Source organism: Electrona antarctica (assembly GCF_951216825.1).
Source record: "Electrona antarctica genome assembly, chromosome: 17".
In the NCBI taxonomy this organism is placed as follows: Eukaryota; Metazoa; Chordata; class Actinopteri; order Myctophiformes; family Myctophidae; genus Electrona; species Electrona antarctica.
This window is the reverse complement of record NC_136798.1, coordinates 44564672-44584730: the sequence shown is the minus strand read 5'-3', so window position 1 is coordinate 44584730 and position 20059 is coordinate 44564672. Positions and strand designations below refer to the sequence as shown.

The 20059-nt window shown below is 42.8% G+C and overlaps 1 protein-coding gene across 2 annotated transcripts; it reads right to left on the bottom strand.

The window, feature by feature from the left end:
- Positions 1-8016: 8016 nt before the first annotated feature.
- On the bottom strand, positions 8017-15827 carry LOC306941542 (uncharacterized protein). Of its 2 annotated transcripts, XR_013792175.1 has the most exons (4): positions 14653-15827; positions 12732-13175; positions 9303-11169; positions 8017-9231 (listed from the first exon to the last, which is right to left on the bottom strand). XR_013792175.1 is itself a non-coding variant. In XM_079527061.1 (3 exons), the coding sequence occupies exons 1-3, from the start codon at positions 15534-15536 to the stop codon at positions 10845-10847; spliced, it is 1653 nt and encodes a 550-aa protein (XP_079383187.1). In that variant the 5' UTR covers positions 15537-15827; the 3' UTR covers positions 9256-10844. The 2 variants fall into 2 exon arrangements, 1 of the variants encoding a protein (XP_079383187.1); XM_079527061.1 differs by lacking the exon at positions 8017-9231 and having other exon boundaries at positions 9256-11169.
- Positions 15828-20059: the final 4232 nt, after the last annotated feature.

The following is a 20059-nucleotide window of genomic DNA, read 5'->3' as shown; positions in this document are numbered from 1 at the left end:
TTAAAAGTCTAAATATTGTAGATCACATAATAGGCAGAATAATTGAAACATCAGAAGACGACCCCATGATGCACATTAGCACGGGGTACCCAATATGCATGTTTTAAGATGTGTGTGTGTGTATTTATGCAAGCTTGAAGGCAAAATAATTGAAACTTCAGAAGACGTCCCCATGATGCACATTTAGCACGGAGTCCCCAAGATGCATGTTTTAAGATATGTGTGTGTTTGTTTGTGTGTGTGTATTTATATGTCCCCATGATGCACATTAGCTTAAAGTGTGTTAAATGTCCCCATATATCACAGAACTGAAAGTGTGTTCTAAATACCTACTATGTAACAAAATTGTATATTGGACTACATCAGGATGTTGTAATACTAGTAACATTATCTTACATGAGTTATTTCGAACTCGCTTTTATCCAAAGCAACTTCCAATAAGTGCATTCAACATTGATAGTCAAGTGCACTACTTTCACATGCCTAACTCTTTTAAATATTCAATGAATCTTATTCTAAACAGATGTTGAATGGCATGCCTGCAACAGGGGGTGGAGACTCCCCCACAGACACACATGGCTCCAGCAGTTGCCAAGACATCCACTTCCATTGAAAAGGTAAATGGGGAGAGCACACCTTACAAGGATGTTGTGTAATGTCCTAATGTCTAGTATGACTGTCCGTTCTCTCACACACTCACTCGGTATAATGATGTAAATTTAACAACATAGCCGCAGCCAACTGGTGGTGTTTTTTCCTTTACTGGGGCTTATCAGACTTAACATTATGGAAATGTTTCGGGCCGGGCCAAGCCTTGGGTTGGACCAGTTCGGGTCCAGGCTTTATTGTCAGGCCCGTTGAGAACTCTAACAGCATGTATGTCCCCGTGACGCACATTAGCCTAATGTAAAGGGCATTAAAAGTCTAAATATTGTAGATCACATGATAGGCAGAATAATTGAAACATCAGAAGACGACCCCATGATGCACATTAGCACGGGGTACCCAATATGCATGTTTTAAGATGTGTGTGTGTATTTATGCAAGCTTGAAGGCAAAATAATTGAAACTTCAGAAGACGTCCCCATGATGCACATTTAGCACGGAGTCCCCAAGATGCATGTTTTAAGATATGTGTGTGTTTGTTTGTGTGTGTGTATTTATATGTCCCCATGATGCACATTAGCTTAAAGTGTGTTAAATGTCCCCATATATCACAGAACTGAAAGTGTGTTCTAAATACCTACTATGTAACAAAATTGTATATTGGACTACATCAGGATGTTGTAATACTAGTAACATTATCTTACATGAGTTATTTCGAACTCGCTTTTATCCAAAGCAACTTCCAATAAGTGCATTCAACATTAAAAGTCAAGTGCACTACTTTCACATGCCTAACTCTTTTAAATATTCAATGAATCTTATTCTAAACAGATGTTGAATGGCATGCCTGCAACAGGGGGTGGAGACTCCCCCACAGACACACATGGCTCCAGCAGTTGCCAAGACATCCACTTCCATTGAAACGGTAAATGGGGAGAGCACACCTTACAAGGATGTTGTGTAATGTCCTAATGTCTAGTATGACTGTCCGTTCTCTCACACACTCACTCGGTATAATGATGTAAATTTAACAACATAGCCGCAGCCAACTGGTGGTGTTTTTTCCTTTACTGGGGCTTATCAGACTTAACATTATGGTAATGTTTCGGGCCGGGGCAAGCCTTGGGTTGGACCAGTTCGGGTCCAGGCTTTATTGTCAGGCCCGTTGAGAACTCTAACAGCATGTATCTCCCCGTGACGCACATTAGCCTAATGTAAAGGGCATTAAAAGTCTAAATATTGTAGATCACATAATAGGCAGAATAATTGAAACATCAGAAGACGTCCCCATGATGCACATTAGCACGGGGTACCCAATATGCATGTTTTAAGATGTGTTTGTATTTATGCAAGCTTGAAGGCAAAATAATTGAAACTTCAGAAGACGTCCCCATGATGCACATTTAGCACGGAGTCCCCAAGATGCATGTTTTAAGATATGTGTGTGTTTGTTTGTGTGTGTGTGTATTTATATGTCCCCATGATGCACATTAGCTTAAAGTGTGTTAAATGTCCCCATATATCACAGAACTGAAAGTGTGTTCTAAATACCTACTATGTAACAAAATTGTATATTGGACTACATCAGGATGTTGTAATACTACTAACATTATCTTACATGAGTTATTTCGAACTCGCTTTTATCCAAAGCAACTTCCAATAAGTGCATTCAACATTGATAGTCAAGTGCACTACTTTCACATGCCTAACTCTTTTAAATATTCAATGAATCTTTTTCTAAACAGATGTTGAATGGCATGCCTGCAACAGGGGGTGGAGACTCCCCCACAGACACACATGGCTCCAGCAGTTGCCAAGACATCCACTTCCATTGAAAAGGTAAATGGGGAGAGCACACCTTACAAGGATGTTGTGTAATGTCCTAATGTCTAGTATGACTGTCCGTTCTCTCACACACTCACTCGGTATAATGATGTAAATTTAACAACATAGCCGCAGCCAACTGGTGGCGTTTTTTCCTTTACTGGGGCTTATCAAACTTAACATTATGGTAATGTTTCGGGCCGGGCCAAGCCTTGGGTTGGACCAGTTCGGGTCCAGGCTTTATTGTCAGGCCCGTTGAGAACTCTAACAGCATGTATGTCCCCGTGACGCACATTAGCCTAATGTAAAGGGCATTAAAAGTCTAAATATTGTAGATCACATAATAGGCAGAATAATTGAAACATCAGAAGACGTCCCCATGATGCACATTAGCACGGGGTACCCAATATGCATGTTTTAAGATGTGTGTGTGTATTTATGCAAGCTTGAAGGCAAAATAATTGAAACTTCAGAAGACGTCCCCATGATGCACATTTAGCACGGAGTCCCCAAGATGCATGTTTTAAGATGTGTGTTTGTTTGTTTGTGTGTGTGTTTTTATATGGCCCCGTGATGCGTGTTAAATGTCCCCATATATCACAGAACTGAAAGTGTGTTCTAAATACCTACTATCTATCTACTATTTAGTATGACTGTCTTTTATTGGTTTGGGTTTTATTGGTGTGTATTTGTTAACCCCCTGCACTGCATGTTTTGTATTGATTTTATTGTTGTATTGCACAAGTTGTTTTTCGTGCTAGGCCTGTCCCCTTTCTTTCCCCAAATGTATTTGAGCTAATTATATACTTTTCACTTTATTATCTTATCTGCCTCACTGATGTATTGCCCTAACCTTTTAATATATACTGTGTAGTTATATATAAATAAAGTTGTTACATTTTCCACAAATGCCTCTCGTACATTGTTCCTGTTAAAGGGGAAGTTGGTCAAAGTTTACACTCTAGGGGTTCCTCCTGCCCCCTCAACAAGCGGGAGGTGGCGTAGTCAGGATATTAGTACCAATTTGTTCGCTTGTACAATTAAAATTGTTGTTCTACAATTTATGTGTCATTTATTTATGTCAACATTGTGCATTATCTATGTCAGGGTTGGGCAACTTTGATGATGGAGAGGGCCACTATATTTTCAGTCACTCCAGGGGGTCACAATGCATATACTGTCAAAAATAGCACAAATAGCAGTCTACAAGCTCAAAATGTGTTGTGCTTTGATGCGTTTTGAGCTTGTAGATTGGCTATTTTTTAATTGGAAAACTGAATTATGTTTTAGCTATTTTTGAATTGGTTATGGTTTTGAATTATTATTATTATTATTATTATTTTCCCAAATGGATTCATATGGTATGTTACCTTAATAACTTAATTACAAATTCATTGGACATGAAAGAAGGCAATAACATTTTAATACTAGTATTAAGTCATTAAGGGCGTTTTACTAGTTAGTAATTACACTTGTTGCAAGGTCCCCATTAATCACATTAGAGCGGACCTTGTGTGAATTATTTAAATGATATTCAAATGAGGTCCCCATCAACCATGTTAACCAGATTTTTCACAAGTCCCCATATGGCATGGTCCAGCAATTACTTCATCAATTCTGATATTTAAAGTCGTGTATAAGCTTACAAAGCCATAGTTGTTATACCTGATTTTTTTCATAGCTGTATAACCTTTAGAAAGGGTGGTCCCCACGAGGGATGAAAAAAATGTTGGTCCCCACAAACCACAAAAACCAGTATGTGTGTGTGTGTGTGTGTGTGTGTGTGTGTGTGTTTGTGGAAATGATCACCATGCAGGGTGTGTGGTGGAGAGAGACCAACACAGAAACGCACGGCGTGTTCAAACGTCCTGCATTATGGAAGCAGAAGGAGATTAACAGCAAAAACCGCTGACAGGGTGCACTTTTAACTGTGGGGGGTCCAGCTGCTGCTGATTATAGTGACGGCCACCACTTCATCTGTCCCCAAACAAAACGGTGTGTCACGGAGTGGTGAAAAGTACATTTACTCAAATAGGCCTACTAGGGGTAGGGGGGTCGTATCTGATACAGTGTTGTTTTCGTCGACTAAAACTATGACGAAACATGTTCGTCGACTGCCTTTTTTCACTGACAGAAACTACATGGAAACTGAATGAAAACTAAGCTATGATGACTAAAACTAAGACTAAATATACTGACAATTTCGTCAACAAATAAAAACTAGATTAAAATGTTAGGAAGGGACTAGTGGACAAGAGATCCAGTATAAGTCATTTTACACATGGTTGCATGCTGAAAATAGCCGATCTAGATCGGCTAAATCCATTTTAGTCAACTAAATCAACTATAGATTTAGTTGACTAATCTTACGCTATTTAGACTTAACACTAAAACATTCCAGGTAACTAAAACTAAATGAAAACTATTCAAGAGACTACGACTACGAATTTGCTGCCAAAAACAACACTGCTCTGATACTTCCTTGACCGCGGAGAGAGCAAAGGTTTCCGTACCTCGCAAAAATATGGGCAAAATTCACGAGAGCCCCCGATCCATATGGCCACCATCAACAACTTGACCTCATCACATTTGCGATGACGGCTATGGCCGTGTTTAGCCCAAGGAGTGTTTTTTGTGCGAAACTAATGCTTGGACTGGATTCAGAATCATGAAAACCTCCTAGTTTGACACGTCACATGCTTCTTAAAGCAGAATTAATTTTAGGTAATTTTGCCTTATTGTGCCTCAACAGGTTGTTGTCACAGAAGTATCAGATATAATATGACCCAACTATACTGCAATTAAAGGGATATTTCACTTTAAAAAAAAACATTTTATCGTCTACTCAGGCTTATGTGAACACCACAGACAGTTTTTTTTAAGTTACTCCATTCAGTATTTAGATATGATATTCATTTCAGTTCCTATACGATAATTATTTTTGAGTGGTGTAAACCACTCCAACAACTGGCTTTGTACCCGTGTCTGTTCGTACCAAAAATAATGTACCCGTGTCTGTTCGTACCAAAAAAAATCACACCCGTGTGAACTGAGTGGTGTAAGGTCTTATATAGACTGATCAGCTGTGGTCTGACGTAATGTCTGACGTAATGAAATCACACCCGTGTGAACTGGGTGACCATAGCAACCATGCTCATTTTTTGGTACGAACAGACAGACAGACAGACAGACACGTAAACTAACAAAGCCAGTTGTAGGAGTGGTTTACACCACTCAAAAAATGAGCATGGTTGCTATGGTCACCCAGTTCACACAGGTGTGATTTCATTACGTCAGACATTACGTCAGACCACAGCTGATCAGTCTATATAAGACCTTACACCACTCAGTTCACACGGGTGTGATTTTTTTTTTAACCTCCGGCCTCCTCCTAGACTTAGAGGATGTTCTTTTCCAAAATAATTATTAAAAATGAATGAAAACAGTAAATGAAAAAAAAAACACGGCCCCTCACGTATTAGAAGGACAATATCAGTCACCAGAAAAAAGTTTGGGTGTTTTCGATGAAGTTATAACGGGTTTGTGTATCGGAAGGGGTAGCTAAAATTAATATTACTTAATCAAGTATGTAGAGTAGATAATAAAATGACGTGTTTTTGAAAGTGAAATATCGCTTTAAGTACAACTCTTACGGGTCCATTTGGTTTCATTTTACACTCTCAAGTTACATTATTGTTAAACATCTCATCTGCATTACTTAAGTGAAGTCTACACAATCAGAGAATGTAGTAGAATTGTTATGCCTGGTATCTCTCCTAATGGTACCAACATCAATAGAGCGTCGCAGTCCCGCCTCCTACCCTGGACCAGGAAATGAAACCCAATGCATTATTCTCATAGACATTTCTTAAAGTATTTATTTAAAGACGGTTACGCCGCGGACAAAGCCAACTCGAGTCGTGACAACTCATGACAACACAAACAATATTTTGGACCAAACAAATAATTACAAAGAAGAAAAACAACCAAAAAAGTGTTGTAACCTGCCGTTTTTTTCTTCTTTCTAATTATTTGTTTGGTCCAAAATATTGTTTGTGTTGTCATGAGTTGTCACGACTCGAGTTGGCTTTGTCCGCGGCGTAACCGTCTTTAAATAAATACTTTAAGAAATGTCTATGAGAATAATGCATTGGGTTTCATTTCCTGGTCCAGGAAATGCACTATAGATGTTTGTTTGCACTATAGATGTTTGTCTATGTCCTGTGTTATAAGATTGAGAATGCTCTGAGCAAAATGATTTTCATTGTATTTATACTTGTATTTATACATATGACAAATAAACCTGAACCTGAACCTGAACCTGAACCTGAGGAGGCGGGACTGCGACGCTCTATACAGCATGGAAAGGTGGACGTATATTCTTTGGGGTCTGCAAAGCTAAATATCATCAATTGGTGGTCCGTGGCTCGAATGCAGTTTGACCAGATGGAGAGCCTTGGCTCGTAACGTTGTCAATAAAGTAGAACTTTTGCAGGTTATTTTCTCTTTTTCTGATGCTACTTTTGAACCTCTACCAAGTGACGTGCGTATTCTATTAGTTTCCGAATGCAGAATAAACATTGGGCCCCTCATTGATTGAAATTGGTTGAAAACCACTGCAATATATGATGTAGGCAAAAATGGTAGATCTACAAGCGCAGTCTGTGGATCTCATGGAATAAAGCTAAATAAAACCTCATGACTGAAATCAGATTAGGATTTGCGTCAGTCCGAATCTGTGATTTGTGAAACGGAAATTAAAGTTTCCTAAACAATGAACTAATATGTAGAACCGTGATGTTTAGATGCCATCGTTCTATTTTTCTAGATTGAGGTTTTCATTTTTAAGATCAATTCGAGAGCAGGTTTTCCACGTCTAGTTTGACCACTTCAAATACTCTTTCATCTTAAAACATCTGAAAATAGACGATCTACAGTTTTGAGCTTGTAGATCGACTATTTCCGGTACAAGAGACGCTTCTATGGCTGCTGTGGAATCCCAAAGACTGAATTGAGTCGTGGTGACTGAGAACTAAAGAGTCTAAATCATGACAATTTTCTGAAAGATTTGAGGCACATTTTAACGATTTTTCAAAAATAGCAGACCTACAAGTTCATAGCGTGCCACTCGGTGGCGCGCTATGAGCTTGTAGATCTGCTATTTTTCAATAGCTAACATAATGTTCAAAACACCAAAATGGGTTAACTCATTTAGACCTGAGGACGATTCTACAAATGTCTTCTCAATCCTGACAGTTTTCTGAAAAACCTCATGTCTCTATGTTAGTCGTGAGATATGTAATTGGCCGCCGACCCCCCATCTGAAAATATGTTGTTCCAGGTACTCCCCAAAAGCAAATATTTGAGTTCAAAATGTCCACGTGAAAGAATATATATTCAAGGATTTGCGCCACATTTTCTCAAAAATAGCAGATCTACAAATACGAGCTTGTAGATCTGCTATTTTTCAACAGCTAAAGTATAACATAATGCTTAAAACACCAAAAGGGGTTCCTGAATGGTGTAATCAATGGGATCTGCAATTTTGAAATAACACAATCACTGAAAAAACACAATCCAAATCAATTCAGTTCCAGCTGATTTATTCAGTCGTCATAGCAACGGTACAGAACAACAAGTAACGCAATTGTTTTGCTACAAAAAACAAACAAAAAAACTGGTCCTTAAGAATCTATATTGCACAAAATAATGAAAAAACATCTGCCATTGAAGGTTGATAATATATACCGTATATATATATATATAAAAAAATGAAAACAACTCCATTTTCACATCTGCTATCTCCTCGGACCGAATCATACCAAATATACATAAACTCCTAGCTTCTTTTTTTGTTTGTCTTTATCTTACAGAACATATACAATCTATGCCGACGTCCGTGTGGACTAATCGGTGCTACTTCGTTTTGTACATGTCATAGCATTAAAACAATCGCAAGGCAACATTTTTTGGCCATCCTGTGATCCTTGCATGCTAAACGAAGGGGATGGGGGAAATCAAGAATAATAACATTAATAAACATGAAGTGCCTGAAAAAAAATTATATATACAAAAAAAAAGGCCTCGCTGGGCGCAACAGCGAAGAGAACATTCCCTTTTTGAACTGTACAAAAATATGCCTGAAAATATTTATAGCTTTTTTGGGGGGGGGGTTAAAAGATGAGGTATGTTGGTTATGTTATCAAAAAACGTTTCCTGCAGACAGCGGTGTCGGTTGATTTGAACTTTGAGCTTTTTTGGAAAATCGACACTTGAAAAAGGGGAACTTGAAATATAAAAACGCAGAAAAAAATCATCGTAAAACTAGGGCTGCCGGCCAGGCAATATGGCGATATCGTATCGATATTTGTGATACGAGACTAGATTGAGACCGGGATTTTTGGATATTATAATACCATGATATGGCATAAACATTCGTGGTTTTTAGAAAAATCACAGAAATGGTCAAATATATCCCCCAAAAAATTGCCTCTTTTTTTTTGTATCGTCGCAATATCGATATTGAGGTATTTGTGTCCATATTGTCCTGGCCGACATGAAACCCGGTCTGGTTTTGGTTTTGAAAACAGTTATTTCCGTCCTGAACGGGTTGTAAAGTCAGTGTTGCGATCGATGGACCCTATAGCCGTTTGAGAAGAGGACGCCGTAGAGTACCCTTAAAGTTAACCCATTTTGACCTGAGATCAGATTCTAAAAATGTCTTCTACATCCTGACAGTTTTCTGAAAAATGTTTCTATGTCAGTCGTTCTTTGATTTTTCAAAAATAGCAGACCTACAAGCTCGTAGCGCGCCACTCGGTGGCGCGCTACGAGCTTGTAGATCTGCTATTTTTCAATAGCTAAAGCATAACTTAATGCTAACACCAAATGGGGTTCCCGCCCAAAATGGGTTAAAGTTAATGTGATGGAGAGGAGAGGGCAATGCATAGTCCTGTCACTGTGACATCACCACATCCACAGTGTATATTGCTGTAAGTTTGTTTTCGTATTTATGTCAAGGACTCCCGGTCCACGGACGACCCCGTAACTTTTGAGAGGGTACAAATGTATGCTCTCGGGGGGTTACAGACTCGTAAAAAGGGTCCATTTGGTTCCTAAAAAATAGGGGTCTGTCTGTAACCAAATGCAACTCGGGGGTCCTTGACATGGGGGTGGCAAGCACCGCTCTTGAGAGTTAAAGTACGGTAACAGAGTTTCACTTAAAAAGAAAAACAAATAGTTTCAATTCTCCCCACTGCCGTTGTGTTCCTTCATTTCCAACGGAATGGGAACCAGAAAATCCCACACATCCATTCCAACCAGCCCCGATTTGTGTGCGCGTGCGTGTGCGTGTGTGTGTGTGTCCCAAATGTTCCCATTTTGATCTGCCCCGGCTTTCAACCAATACCAACTGTTTGTTTCATCAAATATACGTTCTCCTTTGTACTTTTTGTTCTCCTCCTTTTCAAAATGTCGGTGCAGCTATGGGAGCTGGACTGGTGGTCTAGGACTGTCCAAAATCATGACGGGACCTCCCAAAAAAAGGGGGGGGGGGGGGGGAAATGGGGCTGTGGTTTTGGGTTCATTCATTTCTTCTCTTCTCGACTAACGTAACCTGAAGCTTTGAAGAACCTGTTAAGTTGTGATTTTTTTTTGTTCCGTTTCGCCATTAAAACCAGAAGAACCACCCTGAAAGGGGCATATATGGCATAAATAAAACTTCATAAAAGAAGCAAAAAATCCATGAGCTCTCGTATGCGTCAACCTCGTAGATCGGCTATTTTAGGGAAAAGAAATATTGAAAAGTTCAGGGGTTTCCAGAACCCCCCCTCCTGAGCCTTAGTAGTGTATGGAAACTAAATCCAGACAGTGGAAATGATATTCCATCTCACAGAACGGTCCGCTTTAGTTCTTCTCAGAGGGGGGGGGGGGGGGAAGCTTCGATCTGGGGTTTAACGATTCCGCTTCTTAACGATGTTAACGATTCCCTTTAACGATCGATCCCTATACAGTAACTCACTGGTTCTTAAAGTGAGGTACGGGGACCCTCTAGGTGAAGGTGGGTCCAAACGGACCCTTGAAAAGGTTTGTAACCGACTGTGGAACCAAATGGAACCAAATGGTTCATTTGCTTCCATTTGTAGATGTTGTACACCCTCAAGAGTTATCGGGGGTCCTTGAAATAAAATAAAAAAAAGTTTGAGAACCATCAGTATTGTAATTGTACCGCAAACGGGAAGTCCACATAACCAGTGTGATCAAACCGGGTACGGATCCAAAAAAAAATGTGCCGTGAACCGATCCCCGGGTATAAACTCGGGTTCCTGGATCAAAGATTCACACCCTTTCCCGGAACGGGGTTTCACTTTAGTTCTTGTCGTCGTCGGGACGAAAACAGAGGAAGAGGAGAGAGTTCAGTAGGTGAACACCAGATCGGAGAAGCGGTCCCCGGCGATCATCTCGCTCAGTTCGGGCGTGCAGTAGTCGGGGAAGGAGAAGTGGGAGCCCGCCGCCGCCGCCAGGGAGCGCGACGGAAACCCTAGTCCCCCCTCGCCGAACGACAGGTCCAGGTCTCGGTCCACGAAGCCCAGGCACAGGTGGCCGCCGTGGCCGTCGGTTATCATGTGCTCCAGAAGCACCGCGGAGGAAATGGAGCCGTTCAGGTTGACGCTCAGGTCCAGGAGGAGCAGGTCGTCCTGCTCCGACGAGTCCTCCGAGGACGAGGACACCGACGCACACCTGCAAGGGATCACGTGGAATTAACGAGATGTTACATTTAAGACACCTGAGGACGATTCTACTGATTTGACTGAGAGCCTGCCATCGCGCAAACTCCAGCTTTTCACCAGAGGAGAAAGACTTTTTCTTTTTTTTATCCAACATTGACTCTTCACATGCTAGAGCATATCTGAAATAAGTGCCAGAGCTGAAATCGACATGTAAATATGAAATAAATGCTTAAACATGTAGCTAGGTGTAATGTTAAGAGTCCACAGAAGTGAACCTTTCATGCCTTTCAACTCGCTGTTTTCCACAAGACATTACTCTATAAGGCATATCTCCAAAACTGGTGGGGCAAACTGAACAACCAATATGTCAATTTGAAGCTATGATTCCCTGCTTTCATATGACATGGACTGCAACGCTCTATAGCTATCATAACACTGGTATCGGTAATTGGTATCGGTATCGGCTAACACAGAAGTTGTAATATCGGGGTCGGATCGGGAACGAAAAAGTGTATCGGGACATCCCTACATGGATTAAAGCAAAATAAAATGTCACGACTGAAAGTTGAATGATGTTGTATTATGGTATAGACTAGGGTATGCGCGTGACATCATCAAACCAGGAAGTCATGCAGGAAGGCCTACTGAGTGGCAAAAAACTACTTTCTGGCCTTGACAGCCCATACATCCACACAGAAAATCTGATTGCATTAGACAACGTTAAACAATGTTAAACTCACTTTGCATGTTGCTTTGCCACTCGATTTGCCACTCGATGTGCCATTCACTTTAAGCATGCGCATACCCTCTATTATGATTCTAATCCGGATTTGAGGCATTGACCTTTTTTTTAGGACGTTTCTGAGACCTTGCATTTTGATGGAAGATGCATCTGAACATGAATTATACTGCTAGTTTGACTACTTCAAATAACGTTACTCTAACATGGCACAACACAAAAAAAAACATTTTTGAATAGTTCAAATAGCCGATCTACAAGCTCACAACGTGTCAATGTAGATCGACAAGTTGAACACTTTAATGTATTTTTCAAAATAGTGGGAAAAAAGTCAAAGAAGTTTAGTGATAAGGGGTTTAGCACGGACGAAATTAGGGCCCATGGTCTTTTTAATAATTTGTATTTATTTTGTATTTCGTTGCTGTCGGGAGGAAACCACCAAATTCCAGTTGGGGTTTTTTTTTTTGCATAAATCAGGAGTGAAAAATGAACATTTTTGGGAGTTAAGTAGTAACGGGAGAGATTTGTATGTGGATGTATTTATATGTGTATGTATTTTGGCGAGCTTTGGTGGCACTTGTACACCTGGTTGCATTCTGAAAATAGCCGATCTACAAGCTCACAACACGTCGCAGCAGGACACGTTGTGATCTTGTAGATTGGCTATTTATTTTACTATTTAATCATTAAATACTGTAACGTGGCGGAGATTTACAATTTATTAACAAGCTCATCATAGATCATGTAGATCGGCGAACACAATCTTCGCGAATAATAATAATAATAACAATCGTGGCGAATGGAGATCGTGTGGCAACTGTGACAGGCCTTACCGGTGTGGACGTCTCGGCTCCGAGTGATCGGAGGAGGACGAGGAGAAGGCCAGCGACGAAGACCTGAAGGATGCCGATGACGACAACGTTGTTGTCGTCGTCGTGACATTATTGTTGCCGTGGAGGCGTTTCGACAGCGGCGCGCTCCAGGGCGTGTCTTCGTACATCGTGGCGCTCTTGTCGCCGGCGTGGAGGCGTTTGGAGAGCGGCGCACTCCAGGGCGTGTCTTCGTACATTGTGGCGCTCTTGTCGACGGCGTGGAGGCGTTTGGATAGCGGCGCACTCCAGGGCGTGTCCTCGTACATTGTGGCGCTCTTGTTTTCGGCGTCGAGGCGTTTGGAGAGCGACGCACTCCAGTGCGTGTCCTCGTACATGCTGCTCTCCGGGCAGGGCTCTCCGCTGGAGCTCAGGGTCGGGCTGGCCGGGACCTTGGCCGCGTTGACTCTGGTAGGACGCAAGAGGTGGGAGAAGAATAGTACATTTAGTTACATTTACTCAGCTTATACTATACTACTATGAACCCACTAAAGGCAGAAGCCTGTATATCCTGTATATCTGTAAGCCTGTATATCTCCTTGTTTCCGTAAGCATGAGAGCGTCATGGGGTTCTGGCTGGGATCCGGAAAACCCCGGAGGAACCGGATCCGACATTGAGGAACCAGGAAATCGGTTCCATTGGCATTCCATCACATTTAGAACCGTTTTTTATCATCGCACAGGTCAGAGCTGGTGTGTGGATACCAGTGGTTCTCTTAACCCATTTTGACTTGAGATCAGATTCTAAAAATGTCTTCTACATCCTGACAGTTTTCTGAAAAAGCTATGTTTCTATGTCAGTGGTTCTTCGATTTTTCAAAAATAGCAGACCTACAAGCCCGTAGCGCGCCAAGCTATGAGAAAAATCGAAGAACGACTGACAGAAACATAGCTTTTTCTGAAAACTGTCAGGATGCAGAAGACATTTTTAGAATCTGATCGCAGGTCAAAATGGGTTATATATATATATATATATATATATATATATATATATATATATAATATATGGACCAGGTGATAGTAATCATTGCTGTAGTGTCTGTCCAGTAACAGGGGGTCCCCCTGTCTCGTCTCCAGGAGGTCTTTGATAAAAACAGAAAATGTATTTTTCAGGTCAGGATTCTAATTTTTCCACCTAAGTAAGCGGAGGGAGAACTCCCACATGGCACGGTAAACTAATGGAATCAGGGGGGAAACAACCACAAACTAAACAAGCAGGCACAATTGGAACTGGTCCAACACTATCAAATTGAAGCTCAAACATGGATTCTCTCTCCTGTATTTTCCGTTTATTAAAGAGCTGGGAGAGACATGGACACAGCTGACACCAGCAGCAATCAGTACTATCACAATATAAGGCTTTTTTTTTTTACTTAAAAAACATAAAACAAAAAATTGTTTTAACCAAAGACACATCACTTACAGCGCCTTTAAAAGTTATGCTTTGTAACCAACTGGCTGGTAAAGTCTAGTAGCCCTACAATAATAAATACCGTATGTTATTTGGGGGGGGGGGGGTGGCTGCCTGACATCTAAAACAGCCTATGTTTAGATGAGGGGGATCAAACACAGCCAGATATTGATTTGTGGTTTTGATTGATTTTTTGATTGAAATATGTATCAACAGTTTGCAGAATTACAGTACATTTCAAGCACAACTCAATACAAAGACTGTTAAGTGACTGTGAGTGGACGACCCAATAAAGCATTACACTTGTTTACAAGAAGAGGGTCCACCTTGTTCAATTCATCCAAACATTTAGAGACGTACAAATATACACTTCTACAAAGCCAAAGAACATGAACAGGAATTCACCATGGCTCCTTGACATTGAAGAGATAAACGTTATGCATGTTTTAAATAAGTCTAAAGAAGTCAACCTACCTCTGGTCCGCTTCAGAAACATATCCATACTCCTCCTCTTCATCCTCATCATCATCGGAGGATGAGGAGGAGGAGGAGGAGGACGACGACGACGACGACGACGAGTAGATCCTCCGTTTGACCGCCGGCGGAGGCTTGAGGCTCACCCTGAGGCCGGCGGAGAGGTGCTGGCGCCGGGTTTCGGTGGAGCCGGCGGGGACCGCCGGCGGGGGTCTGCTGGCGGCGGTGGTGGTGGTGGTGATGGCCGGTCCGGTAGTGGTGGTACTGGTACCGGTACCAGCGGCGATCTTAGTACTCCCTCTGCCCGCTCTCAACCGCTTCCTCCCGGGGTTGGGCTTAGGTTTGACCGTGGTGGTGGTAGTACTATCGGTGCCACCAGCGGGGATCGGCTGCTGTTTCTCCGGCGTGGACGTCTTGAATCCCCCGCCACCACCAACGGAAGACCCCCCGAACCCACCACCACCACCAACAACAACAACGTCCACCGCCGCCGCCCCGCGGGCTTTCTTCCTGGGCCGGTACTTGTAGTCCGGGTAGTCGGCCATGTGCTTGAGCCGGAGCCGCTCCGCCTCGCGGATGAACGGGCTCTTCTCGGGCTCCGCCAGGCCCTTCCAGCGCACGCCCAGCCGCTTGGAGATCTCGGCGTTGTGCAGGTCGGGGCTCTGCTCCATGATCTTCCGCCGCTCGATCTTGGACCACACCATGAAGGCGTTCATGGGCCGCTTGATGTGGCCCGTGGCCGTCTTGCACCAGTCCTCCCCCGGCTTGGCGGGACCGGTGGTGGTGGTGACCGTGGTGGTGGTGGTGGGAGCCACCGCGGCCGACTTCAGCGCGCCCTCCTCCGGGTGGATCGGGCTCGTCATGCCGTCTGTCCGCTGCACCATCGCGGCGGTGCGGTGCGGAGCTCTTTAATTGAAATGTCCTTTTTAAATTAACGGTCGTTTTTTTTTTTTTTAATCCGTTGGGAAGGAAACTTCTGATCTTTTTTGTAATATAACTGCCTCAAGTTCAACTTGATCACCTCAAAACATTCTCTCGATCCCTCTTAATCCAGTTCCTTTTATGTTATCTCTCTGATCGCTCAGTGAGTACCTCTCTCTCTGGTGCTAAACTTTCCAGGTTGTGTGTGTTTCTTTCTCTCGATCCCTTCTCTCTTAAAAACCGGCTTCTTTCTTGTCGCGTCTCTCTCTCTCTGTGTTTCGCCGGTCGTTCGGCCAATAAGGGCTCTCGCGTCCCTCCTCCCTTGTCGGCCCGTCGACCAATCACGAATCGCCTGGCCCCGCCCCCCCGCCGGCCGTGCGTGTGTGTGTGTGTGTGTGTGTGTGTGTGTGTGGGGGGGGGGGGGGGGGGGGGGGAGCAGTCTTCCAGACATTCCCGTTTAACCCTTCCCTCTCTCTCTCTCTCTCTCTCTCTCTCTCTCTCTCTCTCTCTCTCAATTCTTCAATATCAATTCAGTTCAATTCAATTGAGCTTTATTGACATGATAAAACATAGGCCTATACATTGCCAAAGAATGTATGTAGCAAAACAATGTATGTATGTAGAAATAAATATTGAATATAAATAGGGCTCTCTCTCTCTCTCTCTCTCTCTCTCTCTCTCTCTCTCTCTCTCTCTCCTGAGGTAACTGGAAGAGAGAAGAACAGCGCTGTAAGTGGGGGAGGGGCGGGTTGGTGTGTGTGTGTGTGTGGGGGGGGGGGGGGGGGGGGGACTGTCTGGACACAGAATACGAGACGGGAATATTGAATGAGCTGCTTCCAGTCAATGTATGGAGAGGAGAGGAGAGAGAGGAAAGGAGGGAGAGGAGAGGAGAGGAGACAGGCTGCAACATCAAAGCCGTCTTTCATGAGAAAGCATTGGTTCTGGTTCTGGTCCGTTGGTGGCACGTGTGTGTGTGTGTGTGTGTGTGTGTGTGTGTGTGTGTGTGTGTGTGTGTGTGTTGTGCGTGCGTGCACGCCCATGTGGTTTGTAGGAATGTGTTTCATGCCAAACAGTGATTTAAACCAAATAAAACACATGTGTTTTTTTCATGTAACACAATCTAGTTTTTTTTCCTCTTCCTGTATGATCAGGTGCTATGGGAGTGTGCAGATTAATGATAGCACACGCGCGCATGCACACACACGCGCACACACACGCGTGCACACACACACACACACACACACACACACACACACGGTCGATTAAGCAATAATTCAACAAAATAGAGAGAGAACACACTATAATCAATGAAATGACTGATTCATTGATTATTGTATTGATTATCATGTCTAATTGCGTTTCCTCACAAAAAAAGGTTGCTGTGCTGTTGTGTCAATGAAGTATATTGGATTGATTTTTGAGGAGGGAGAGAGAGAGAGAGAGAGAGAGAGAGAGAGAGAGCTTAACTCTGAATATAGTACACAAATACACAACAATAGGCCTACACGATTACACGAATTACACGAATACACGAGACATACACGATTGATACTTTCTGGACAGTATATTTGCAGATATTAAAATGATTGCTAAAAGGATAACACAAAAGGCTCTATACTATAGCCTAGGCCTAGGGGGCTTGTTTCCTTTGTGGTCCAGACTATGTGGGTTCAATTCATCAAGCCATCCCAAGACATTATATACAATGAATTCACTCTCAGCGTTGATTCATTAACACCGAGTAGAAGAAACACATCACTGAAATCACTTCAACTTTCTACGGCAGTTATTTGAGCTCTCTCTCTCTGCCGGCTTTCAACCTTTTCCAAGGTCCATTATGTATTTGGGATTTAAGCCACGGACCCGATGAAATTGAATTAGCCTCTCGGACCCAAAACGTAGAATATTTTTGTTATCATTGGATAAGATTCCGTCCACAATTCCATGCTGTATTGTTGTACCATAAGGACAGATAACAGGCAAACGTTGATCAAAAATAACTAATTATTCTATGTTCTCTAATTGTGTAGACTTTAAATTAAGTCATGTAATGTGTCATAATTGAACACTCAAGCGATATAAGGACCTATATGAGGGTTACCAATAACTCTCCATTTAGCTGGGGACCACCTGGAAGCCCTTCAAGGACCACTGGTGGTCCCCGGACCAGTGGTTGAGAACCACTGAGCTGTATTATGGTTAACCAGACGAAATGAAAGCCTGGGTATCGAGGCTATGGTTAACCTATTCTGGACGGGAAGACCTTTTGGTAAATAAAAAATAGCAGATCTACAAGCTCGTAGCGCGGCACCGAGTGGCGCACTATGAGCTTGTAGATCTGCTATTTTTTTTTTTTTTTATCTTGAAAATGAGGCGCAAATCTTTGAATATATATATTCTTCCTGGAACAACATATTTTGAGATGAGGGTCGGCGGCCGATTACATATAATTCTGGGCGTCGTTGACGTGAAATAGTTGAGTGAGAACCACTGACATAGAAACATAGGTTTTTCAAGAAAACTGTCAGGATTTAGGCGACATTTTGTAGAATCGTCCTCAGGTCTAAATGGGTTTTAAAGAAAGCAGCTTGAAGGTGGAGGACTCGTCTCGTATGCATATGAACAGCCCCCCCCCCCCCCTCCCCTCCCCCGGGGAGGGGGGGGGGGGGAGGGAGGCTGGAGCGGCCCCCTCACAGTCAGTCAGGCACACACCCACATCAGCCCAACCGCCTCCAGATCACTTTCATTCCAGTAAAAAAAATCATTTCCTTCACAGAGACTGCTTTCCCCTCTGTGACATTTACAAAGACACGTCCTGCTGTGCTCAGCTGTCAATATGTCACCAGTGTTGCCACGTCTGTGCATTAGATAAGCAACGTTGGTAGATATAGAGCTTTTTTTTAATCCAAAGCGCTTTACATAGATCGTGCGTTACATTCATATACACACATTCATAGCACACACCGATGGCGGAGGAAACCATGCAAGGCACCAACCTGCCCAGGCGCGTCACCACCATTCAGTGTTGCCAACTCTTGTGAGAGAAATAAGCCAACCCACCTCCAAAAACAAGGCCAAAACAAGCCAACTCTTAGCGAGAGAAATAAGACAAATCTTCCCTCGAAAAACAAGCCAAAACAAGCCCAATACTATCGCCATATAATACTAATAAATACATATTTGATGCATTTATCATTATAAATACTATCTATGTCTATAATCATGAATGTTTTGGTCATTTATTAATACTATTACAAACATAGTAGAGGCACCAGAACGATTCTGTCACTCAGAGTGACTCTGGAAAAAAACAAGCCAACTTTGGCGGGAAACAAGCCGGCATGGCAACCCTGCCACCATTCACTGTGAGTACGTCATGACAGCGGCGACACACCCACTCTAACAGACACAGTTAGCTGATTTCACCCCCCCCACACACACACACACACACACACACACACACACACACACACACACACACTTTTGACCACCCGACTGACAAACTGTCGTTTGTTTTTGTTTTTATTCTCCCACTTGGACGTCCACAACAACTCTGTTTCCCTTATATATGAAAGCCTATTGGCCCATTTAAGAATGATTGAACGGCGACCATGTGCCATTTTTGCCTATAGCCAATTAAAGCATGCCTATACTGTATATACCTGGGAATTTTAGCCAGGAATAGGCTAAAAATAGAACACAAATAAAGAAATAAAATGCACGCGGGCACTGTCCCCTCCCCACGCTCACCTCCCCCCCCCCCCCAACCCCCCCCCCCCCCCCCCCCCCCCACACACACACACCTTCAGATACCCTGAACCTGCACATTGGTAGCAATTTGGGGTTCAGCGTCTTGCTCAAGGACACTATAGCTCTGGGGGAGACCGGGATCGAAATGGGAATTTGAGAACCTCACGGTTGCCATCCAGCTGCTCTACCGGCCACCCTACCACACTCCCGCCCCCGTTGGGCTTGCTTTCCTGCAAAGTATAGCTTGAAAAATATTGGTAGTAGCATTTTTTGAGTGGTGTAAACCACTCCTACGACTGGCTTTGTTAGTTTACGTGTCTGTCTGTCTGTCTGTCTGTCTGTCTGTCTGTGCTCAAAAAATGAGCATGGTTGCTACGGTCACTCAGTTCACACGGGTGTGATTTCATTACGTCAGACCTTACGTCAGACCACAGCTGATCAGGCTATATAAGACCTTACATCACTCAGTTCACACGGGTGTGATTTTTTTGTGTGTATAGTTGCTTATTTGGGCATGGTCACAACACTTGTATTCTACATATGAGGGGTGTGTTCATTTCAATGGGAATGGAGCGGTTTTCTGCCATTTGCAAATTTCTATAAAAAATGCATTGGCAGAATCCACCCTGAGTGATTGATTGCGCAATTATCTCACAGTAGGCCTATAGAATGGCTACATTTCAAACGAAAGCACAAGTCAATACAAAAACCGTTACTTTGTGGACGAAAGCATGAT